Source organism: Manis javanica, chromosome 12, assembly GCF_040802235.1.
Source record: "Manis javanica isolate MJ-LG chromosome 12, MJ_LKY, whole genome shotgun sequence".
NCBI classification, from domain to species: domain Eukaryota; kingdom Metazoa; phylum Chordata; class Mammalia; order Pholidota; family Manidae; genus Manis; species Manis javanica.
The window spans coordinates 16,639,996-16,649,447 of NC_133167.1; the positions used below are offsets into that span (position 1 = coordinate 16,639,996).

The 9,452-nt window shown below is 54.8% G+C and overlaps 1 protein-coding gene across 6 annotated transcripts; it reads left to right on the forward strand.

The window, feature by feature from the left end:
- The first annotated feature begins 1,204 nt into the window (after positions 1-1,204).
- DNPEP (aspartyl aminopeptidase) lies at positions 1,205-9,091 on the forward strand. Of its 6 annotated transcripts, none has more exons than XM_037016511.2 (15): positions 1,205-1,341; positions 1,920-2,013; positions 2,098-2,186; positions 2,298-2,411; positions 2,667-2,792; positions 2,994-3,133; positions 3,400-3,475; positions 3,583-3,690; positions 4,419-4,496; positions 4,701-4,784; positions 5,756-5,916; positions 6,291-6,330; positions 6,454-6,555; positions 8,460-8,627; positions 8,955-9,091. In XM_037016511.2, the coding sequence occupies exons 2-15, from the start codon at positions 1,926-1,928 to the stop codon at positions 9,003-9,005; spliced, it is 1,425 nt and encodes a 474-aa protein (XP_036872406.1). In that variant the 5' UTR covers positions 1,205-1,341; positions 1,920-1,925; the 3' UTR covers positions 9,006-9,091. The 6 variants fall into 6 exon arrangements, with proteins under 6 accessions (XP_036872406.1, XP_036872410.1, XP_036872411.1 ...); XM_037016515.2 differs by having other exon boundaries at positions 3,003-3,133; XM_037016516.2 differs by lacking the exon at positions 1,205-1,341 and adding an exon at positions 1,348-1,526.
- Positions 9,092-9,452: the final 361 nt, after the last annotated feature.

The following is a 9,452-nucleotide window of genomic DNA, read 5'->3' on the forward strand; positions in this document are numbered from 1 at the left end:
GCTAGCCTTTACCTTTTCTCATTCTGGTTTCTTAAGGGGATTTTGCTTTGGTTTTTTATCAAGAATGGATGGATGTTCAATTTATAAAACATTTACTTTCACTTCCTAAGTTATGCATTTTGTTATTTGAATTTCTTACATTAACATGTACTGTTTGTGGGAATCAGAAGAACATTAAAGATTTTTCTTTAAGTTAAATCTCCTCCCCACTTTTCACCTGTCTTCACTGTCCTTGAATATGTATGTTCCTTCCCCAGTAGCCAGCCTCTGGCTCCTCAGAGGATAGGAATGTTCTCTCGGCCCACTCAGCACTGAAACTTTATATGTAATGACATTTCAATAAATGGTTAGGGCATTCCATGAATTTAACCCATCACCTCGTGTTTATATTCTTGAACAATCTCCTGCAATATCTACTCCTTTGAAGTGAGGGCTGCAGGACCTTTCCAACTATTCCCTACCTCCCCCACAGCCCGCCAATCCCATCCCAGTATGAAAGGTCTGGTTGCTCCCTTGACCTGTAATCCTTGGAGTGTTGATAACACCTTGGTTGGTTGCTATGACCTATTTTGAACCTAGGGGCCATCAAAAGTCCCAATCAGAATCTATGGGTGGGAAAGTGCCAGGGTTTTTTTAATTGCTGTTCACCCCTCTTGACATATGAATATTGGAATTGTCTCCATAAACACAATGGAGTGTTTTTCTCCTGTGGTTTTTAAGTGGAAAGAGTACAGATATGAGTCAAATCCCAGGTGCATTCAAACAATTGTGTTATCTTGGAAAAGTCATTAACCTCTCTGTCCCTCAGGGACTTCCCTGTAACAGAGCACTACCAAAGTGAACCAAAAAAGCCCCAGAAAAGATCCATGAGTGGGTTAGTCCAGGCCTCTAGAATCAGATTAACTGAGTTCAAACCCCACCTCTGCCATTTACTGTCTTGGACTGGTTACTCGTCCCTGTATTTCGGTTTGTGTATAAAATGGGGACAAAGTTGATGGGGTAGGTGGGAAGCTTTATCATAAAGATAAAGCTCGTGAGCACTCCAGGAACATGAGTCACGTTGCTTTTATTATCACAAGGGAACTTGTGGAGAGACAGCACTCTGCACAGTACCCATCGGACCAGGTGAGCTAGCGGGGAGTACTTTCTCCTACTCTCCGACCCGGGGAAGGGGTGGGACGGGCGATTGGCGGCCGGCGGCTGTGCTAGCACCTCCGGGGCGGCAGAGGGCCACCTACGCCGCAGGGGACAAAACAGCGAGGGGCGGGGCGGCCTGGAGGGGCGGGGCAGGAGCGCCCGGGCCGGGAGCGCGGCAGCGGGCTCACGCGTAGGGCAGTGCAGGTAGGTGTGCACCGCCCGCCCGGCTCGAATGCTGGTCCCAGACCTTGGTGGCACCCAGGCTCCACCGCGCGAGGAGGGGTGGGCCGTGCCCCGCCCAAAACGAAACCAAAAGCCCGGCCCCGGACGACCCGACCTTCGTGGGGCTGCAAGGGGGCGGCCTCCTAGAGACTGAGCGTGGGGCGGAGGTGGGGGACTCCCCGGAGTACGAGGCTTTCGCTTCGGGCCGGGGTCGCGCCTTGGTGAAAGCCGGTTCGGAATTAGGGTCCCGCCTGGGAGCTCAGAGTTTGGGAACCGACCGGGATACGTGGGGTAGGGCTTAGGGGGCCGGGCCATAACTCGGATTAGGGGCGGGCCGTCCTGGACGAGCCGGGCTGGGAGCGCCGCAGGGTTGTGATAAATACTGGACCGGAGGGCCGAAGCTCTCAGCGGAGAGAGGTTTGGCTCGGCATCTGCGTCTCTGGGTGGGCAGGAGGGCGGACAGAGAGGTCTGAGTCCTGGAGGCGGCACTTCGCGGGGCCGGGGTCTGGGGAGTCCAGGGGTCCCAGACCTTACAGGGGTCTGAGCGCCCTACTGCCTAGGTGGCCATGACCGGCAGGGCTCGCAAGGAGGCGGTGCAGGCCGCGGCCCGCGAACTCCTCAAGTTCGTGAACCGGAGCCCCTCTCCTTTCCACGGTAGGTAACCAGGACAGGGGAAGTGGTTGGGGCCGGTGTGTCCCCTACCGCTCTCAGCTCTGTGAGAGGTCTCTTTCCCTACAGCCGTAGCCGAGTGCCGCAGCCGCCTCCTCCAGGCTGGCTTCCGTGAACTCAAGGAGGCGGAGAGCTGGGATATCAAACCTTCGAGCAAGGTAACTAGGGGTGGGTTGGGGCCAGAGAGGCAGGTCCCTAGGCTGGGGCTCAAAGTCCTGTGCGCCATCTGGCTGGCTAATACAACTCAAAACTCTCCCTCCGGCCCCCAGTACTTCCTAACCAGGAACTCCTCTACCATCATTGCTTTCGCTGTGGGAGGCCAGTATGTTCCTGGCAATGGTTTCAGCCTCATCGGGGCCCACACGGACAGCCCCTGCCTCCGGGTAAGGAACTGGGGCTGTGCTGGGCTAGGGGAGGCATCAGGGGAAGTACAGGGTGAGAGAGAGCCGGAAGGTACAAACTGGGGGCGCTGTTCCCTGGAGCAGGGAGGAAGACTTGTGCCCCCTTACCCCACACCTTGGGCGCTCTCTGTCACTAATACTTGTTCTTTGTTACTCTGCTTGTGAATGGTCTGTCTCACCTCCAAGCCAGCGTCCTTCAGTGTTCTCTGACTCCTCATTCCCTGTCTTCACACTCAGGTGAAACGGAGGTCTCGGCGCAGCCAGGTGGGATTCCAGCAGGTTGGTGTGGAGACCTATGGGGGTGGGATCTGGAGCACCTGGTTTGACCGTGACCTGACCTTGGCTGGACGCGTCATTGTCAAGGTACTGGGGCTGGACCTGGGAGGTTCTGAGTTTCAGCAACCTGGAGATTGTTCCCTTCCTTCAGGGTGCTGAGAACTTGTTGAGAGCCCCCCAGGGAAGCAGGGTGGGGCAGTCGGGTAAGAGACTACCTTGGCTAGTGTGGGTTAAGTGGGGCCTTTAACCAGTTGTGGTTGGGAGGTGCCCTGGACTGACCTGGCCTAGTGGCCACAGTGCCCTACCTCAGGCCGGCTGGAGCAGCGGCTGGTGCACGTGGACCGGCCCATTCTTCGCATCCCACACCTGGCCATCCATCTGCAGCGAAATGTCAACGAGAACTTTGGGCCCAATATGGAGATGCACTTGTGAGACTGGGGCAACGCCATGGCGACCAAGAGGGATGGGGTGTGGCCCGGGACATGGAAGGGGCCTCAAGGGGACCTAGGAGGACACTACCTAATGGTGGTCACATCAGGTCCTACTCTTGGGATCCAGTTGATGCCTGAACATTTGGGGAGTGAGCTGGGAGTGGAAGGGCAAGGGCAGTCCCCATCAGGAGATGCCTGAGCTTGGGGGTGCCCCCCCCGCTGTGTCCGCCACCCTCCCACACCCCCCTCATCTCTCTCCATAGAGTCCCCATTCTTGCCACAGCTGTCCAGGAGGAGCTGGAGAAGGGCACTCCTGAGCCAGGGCCTCTCAACGCTGCAGTAAGAGGGTCCCCTGCTGAAGGGGAGGGTGAGCACAGGGGAAGGCACTGATCCCTGAGAAGAGCGGGGAGAGCAGATCCTCATCCAAGTGTCCTACGGTCCTGCAGGATGACCGGCACCACTCGGTCCTCATGTCCCTTCTCTGTGCCCATCTGGGGCTGCGTCCCGAGGACATCTTGGAGATGGAGCTCTGCCTTGCAGACACCCAGCCTGCGGTGAGGAATGCTGTAGGACCTGTGGGTGGGGACCTCGGGGTCCCAGCACTCACCCCCACCCCCTCCCCCGCCAAGCACTCATATCTCTGCCAGGCCCCCAGTCACTCCCATCCTGTTCTTCCCAGCAGACACCATCCCCCTCTGCCTCCAGGGCAGTGGTTCTCAAAAGGGCAGCTTCCCTGCCGCAGACTGCAGTGGGCCTGGGAATCAGCCTTCCCCCAGAGTCCCCAGGAGTGTCTGCACAGATGGTCTCTATGTGCTTTTACCCACACTGGCTCCGAACCTCTGAGGGCAAGAGGTCTGGATATGGCCACCCTTTTCCTGGAGTGTGTCCTCGTGTCCCTCCCAGTGTCCAACAGTAGATTGCCAAGTCTTCGGGTCTGTCCTGTTTGAATGTGCACTAAGTTTCTGTTCCTCACCGGGTTTCTCTTAGCTTTTCTTGTGACCTTCAACCCCTCCCTTTTCCTGTCCCTTAGGAACTGGTCAGGAACTGTTGGCTTCCCCCTCCCCTCCCTCAGCTCCTGGCCTCCCCACTCCCCTCCGTCAGCCCCACTCTACATTCTCCATTCAGCCCTGCACGGCAGGATCATAGTGCCCAAACCAGAGGTCAGGGGCAGGTGGCACAAGGAACTGAGGAGGTTCGCTTGAGCTCAGGCATTTGGGAGCAGGGAGAAGCAGGTGAGTTGGGTGAGGGCCTGAAGGTCAGGCTGATTGTCCTGTCTTCCTAGGTCCTGGGTGGTGCCTATGAGGAGTTCATCTTTGCGCCTCGGCTAGACAACTTGCATAGCTGCTTCTGTGCCCTGCAGGTGAGGACCCCTCCTAGTTGAAAAGGTCCCCAACATGCCAGGCAGTGCCCTGAGAGGTGAGGGACAGTGAGAGCCCAAGCCCACCTCACTCCAGCCATGATGGCAGGTGGGCTAGGAGAGGCAGGCAGCCTCCGGGGCATTGGTGGGCTGAGTTATGAAGAAGGAGGGGTGACGATGATGCTCTTCTTCCCCACCCCAAACCAGGCCTTGATTGATTCCTGCGCAAACCCTGCCTCCCTGGCCACGGAGCCCCATGTACGCATGATTGCCCTCTACGACAATGAAGAGGTACATAGAGGACTCTGTGGAGGTCCCCAGTGTGAAGTCTCAGCTTCTGCCAGACACCTGCCATGAGCCAGGGCTCTTCCAGAAGCCAGACAGGGAGCCACCACCTTTCTCCATGAGCACTGGTCCCCCCTGGCCCGGTATATATCTGCTTCTAGCATGACCATGCCTCTCATGTCTCTGTGTGCCTTGTGGCGAGCTCCTCGAGAACAGGGACTCTGCCCTCTCACCCTCATAGCTCCAGGGCTCAGCACCTGGTGGGTCTCCATGCATGCTTCTGTTGGGGCACAGTTGTAGATGCTGTGACAGAGCTTGAACAGATGTAGAGTTCTCTGTCATATAACTGCATAGGTCAGAGTTAACAGTTCAGAACAGGTGTCTGCCATCCTGAACACGTGGCTTGCATCTCAGGATCCAGGGTAGCTGTCCAGCTCCTGCCATCATGTCTATACAGAATTAGTAGGAAGGAAGAAAAGGGCCAAGGGGGAGTGTATGCCCATACTCTTCAGGGCATGACCCAAAGGTGGCATTGATTGCCGCATGCATGCCATCGAATGCAGCATGGCATGTTTAGCTGCAAAGGAAGCTAGGAACATCAACTCTGGCTGGGTAGTCATGTGCTTAGCTGCATCTTGGGTGTTCTGCTATAGAAGATAGCATGGAGAGATAGCAGTCTTTGTCACATGCATAAAAGAAGATTGAGCAGTATATTGGGCACCTGGGCTGAGTCCCAGGTGAGGGTCAGGGAGAAGGAAGGGGACAGTGTGAGAAGCCCACCAGAAAGTACCATTTCTGCCCCAGAGATCACTAAGGATTGATTTGGCCCCAGCCCACCATCAGGTTTTCATAACCCCATTTTCCTCACCCACTGGCTCGGTGGGGTCCTGGGCCAGTCCGGGCATTGGACCCCTTTCCCTGGCTCCCAGTTCAAGCCCAAGCATAAACCCCCAGAGCCAGGTCTCTGCTGTCACCAGGTGGGATCCGAGAGTGCCCAGGGGGCACAGTCACTGCTGACAGAGCTGGTGCTGCGGCGGATCTCAGCCTCACCCCAGCACCTGACAGCCTTTGAAGAAGCCATACCCAAGTCCTACATGATCAGCGCAGACATGGCGCATGCAGTGCACCCCAACTACCTGTGAGTCTACTGTGCTGGGCGCGCAGTCCCCACACAGCTGGAGATCTAAATGTAACCTGCCTGTAGGCTCAGCCCTGGGCACTGGCCTCTCCCCCTTCCTTTTCCTCACTCTGTTGGGAAGTTCAGTAGGGACTTCCTTATGACTGCTGCAAGGCCCACCTTGGTCAAAGTCATGTGGTACCTAACCCAGGTACGCTCATTAGGCTCTGTCACTCAAACTTATTTTCATCTGTTGCTAGAGGCAGCCTGGACACCAGTTAGCCTGACTCTGAGGTCCTGCTGGGCTGGGTGGTATGCGTGGTCCATTAGTGATGTCTGCCATGTGGGAGGTGGTGGGTGTTGACAGGCCTGGCCCTCCAATCTGTCTCTTACAGGGACAAGCATGAGGAGAACCACCGGCCCTTATTCCACAAGGTGAGCTGCTCCTGGTTCTCCTTAGGAACTCAGAGGCCTGGCTGCCTCTGGGCCTCATCTCATTCCCTTTGGGCCTGTCCTACATCTTTGCCTCACCCTTGATTCCTGGTTCCCTCTACCTAGGGCCCTGTGATCAAGGTGAACAGCAAGCAACGCTATGCCTCGAATGCGGTTTCAGAGGCCCTGATCCGAGAGGTGGCCAGCAAAGTGGGGGTGCCTTTGCAGGTGAGGGGGTCCCTGCTTGGGCAGGTACGATGGAGGGAGCAGGGTGGGAGGGCACAAGCAAATGGACCCCCAGGGATGGGGGAGCCTGGTAGACCAGGCTTTGGTGGAGGGGGTCCTAATAGAGTGAGGTTTTGGGTACAGGTCTTGTGTGGGGCTGGTAGTGTGCCTGTCCTGCTCGATTTCTGTGAGGATCAAAGGTACAGTGTGCTTGTGGCACATAGTGGGTCAGTCCTGCCCTTCTCCCACACACCATGTCTCTCACACAGCCTGGAGCAAATGCAGGGCTCGGGAGCCTGAAACTCCTGCTCATTTTCATTTATGCCTTGACAATGGCCCATCTAGTCACAGGTAGAACATGAAAGAGAGAGAGAGAGAAAGTGAAGGGACTGAGGTCCAGGTGGTCCAGGGACAAACGCAGCAAGCAAGCATGGCAAGGTGAGTCAGGATTAGGACCCTGGCATCCTGATGCCCAGCTCAGCTCAGGGCTCTGCCTGCTGCATAGCACCACCCTGCCCCATGTTAGCTGAGTTGTGTCACTCTCAGGACTCTCTGAGGAGGTGGCACTTGAGCTGAGACCAAGCTACTGAGAAAAAAGCAGCTATAGGCGAGTCTGGGGGGAGAGCATCCTGGCCAGAGGTAACACGTGCCAGGGCCCCAGAGGGACAGGAGTGAGCTTCACCTGTTAGGGGTAGACAGAGCCAGGGTTGAGGACAGGAATGGAAAGGAGTACTCCATCTTTCTTTCTAAGTAAATTCTTGTTTCAGTAAGCTTGTGTATCATCTAGTATACAGATCATTTTCAGTTTTCCCCAGTTATTCCCAAAATGTTCTTTACAGTTGTTTGTCCTACCTTAGTATCCAGTTCAGGACCACATGTTACCACTGGTTGATGTCACTTTAAAAGTCTTTTAATCTAGTACAGCCCACACACACACACACTTTTTTTTTTTTTAAATAACAATGCCCTGAAGAAGCCAGGCTGATCATCCCGTGTACCATCTCACTTTCTGGATTTGTCTGGTTACTTCCTCATGGTAGAGTTCAGCCTGTGCCTCTCGCTCCTCTTCTTCCTATAAACCAAAATTCCTATCTGAAGGTTTGATGGATTCAGGTTAAACAGTTTGACCAGAAGACATCATAGTGGATATGCCCTTTACATTGCATCAGACCCTGTTATCTGGGTGATCTCCCCTTAGCGATGATAGGATTGACCACTGGATTGGGGTGCTCTCTGATCCCTCTGTCATTTGGGGGTTTTCCTCCTCTGACTGGACACTAACCTGTAAAGTGATAAATTCCTCATCCTCTGGCACCTAATGGTTATAACACGAATTGATAATCCTTGCCTAAGTCAATAATTTCACCAGAGTTTACTAAACAATATCTCCCCCTAATTCATCCCTTCCACATTTCATCCTTGGAACATTTATTAGCTGCCATTCTTCTGTGAACTTGAACTTTTCCTCATCAAGTAGAGTTATTTGGTTATGTTGTGGCTCCTACTGGGAAGTATTTTTTAAAACACTAAATCCATTATGTGATTTTTGTGTTTATATGGTGGTGAGGAGGTGAGGAGAGTGGGTGTAAAGCAAGAGGGTGGCATGAAGGAGACTTTTTATTTTTAATCCCACTGCCTGCTACATGGAGAAAGGATTTTTTGTGGGAGGCCAGGTGATGGCTGCTGGAACTAGGGCAGTGGAAGCTCAGACAGAGAGAGTAGGACCAATTCAGAATACACTGTCCTTTGGCCCTGCCATTTAATGTTGATTTTCTGATTTTATGCTGGTCACATCCATTCTCTGAGGGGAGTGGGTAGAAGTGGACCATCTGCCACTGCAGTTCTAAGGTGCCCTCCTCCTCGGACTTAGCGCACACTGCATGTTGCTCCCAAACCTCTCCTCTCAGGATCTCATGGTCCGGAATGACTCCCCCTGTGGGACCACCATTGGACCTATCCTGGCTTCTCGGCTGGGGCTGCGGGTGCTGGATTTAGGCAGCCCCCAGCTGGCCATGCACTCCATCCGGGAGACAGCCTGCACCACAGGAGTCCTCCAGACCCTCACCCTCTTCAAGGTGAGTCCCACCCCTCCCATCACCATGGCCACTGGACTGCTCCCCTGCTGGTGCCTGCATGGGTTGCTGGGGCCCCCTGGTTATCACTAAGTGGCCACATAGGAAAAGAATGGTCCCCAGTCTTCTAAAGGCTCAGGGACCCCAGTGAGCCCCCAGAGGACAGTGAGAGCACAGGGAAGGGGAGGAAGATGGGGAGGACTGGGGTGGTCGTCAGATGCAGGTGAAGCAGCAGGCTTTTCTTGCTGGGGCCTGTGTTGGCAGGAGGGGAGCAGAGGGGCACCGCCCTGCAATCCACTGACTCCAGATCCCCGCTGCCTCCCACTTTAGGGCTTCTTTGAGCTGCTCCCTTCTCTAAGCCGTAACCTCTTAGTGGATTGAGGCCTCTTGGAAAGATTTTTGCACTTGAGAGGGAAAGTTCTCAACTGAGCTGAAGCTGGATTATTAAAGTGAATTTTTCACTCAAACTCATTCTGTTGTGCTTATTTAGGGAATGGAGGGGAGGGAGTTGAACCTGGCTTGAACCTCTGGAACCAGAACAGAGCAGGAGGTTGAGGTGCAGGTGGAGTCTGCAGCTCCTGGGATTTCATGGAGGCTTGATTTCAAATCTCTTTTCTCTTCCTTAAATTTATGCCCGAAGTGGATGACGGGTGGGCAGGTCCAGTCAGTAGGTCGCTTCTCCCATCTTCAGTCCTCCCTTCTGGGACGTGGCTTCAGTGCTCTTCTGTTCCCAGAATAGTCCTGGAGTCCGGCTCGGCCCTCTGAGGCCTTCATGCTCAGCACTAGGCCGCCCAGAGCTGCCCTGGGCCCCACGGGCTGTCTCCACCC

Coding starts and splice junctions, on each gene's coding strand:
- DNPEP (XM_037016511.2), top strand. CDS start 1,926: ATGACCGGCAGGGCTCGCAAGGAGGCGGTGCAGGCCGCGGCCCGCGAA. Junction 5,917..6,290: donor GCAGTGCACCCCAACTACCT/GTGAGTCTACTG, acceptor TGTCTCTTACAG/GGACAAGCATGAGGAGAACC. Junction 6,331..6,453: donor ACCGGCCCTTATTCCACAAG/GTGAGCTGCTCC, acceptor CCCTCTACCTAG/GGCCCTGTGATCAAGGTGAA.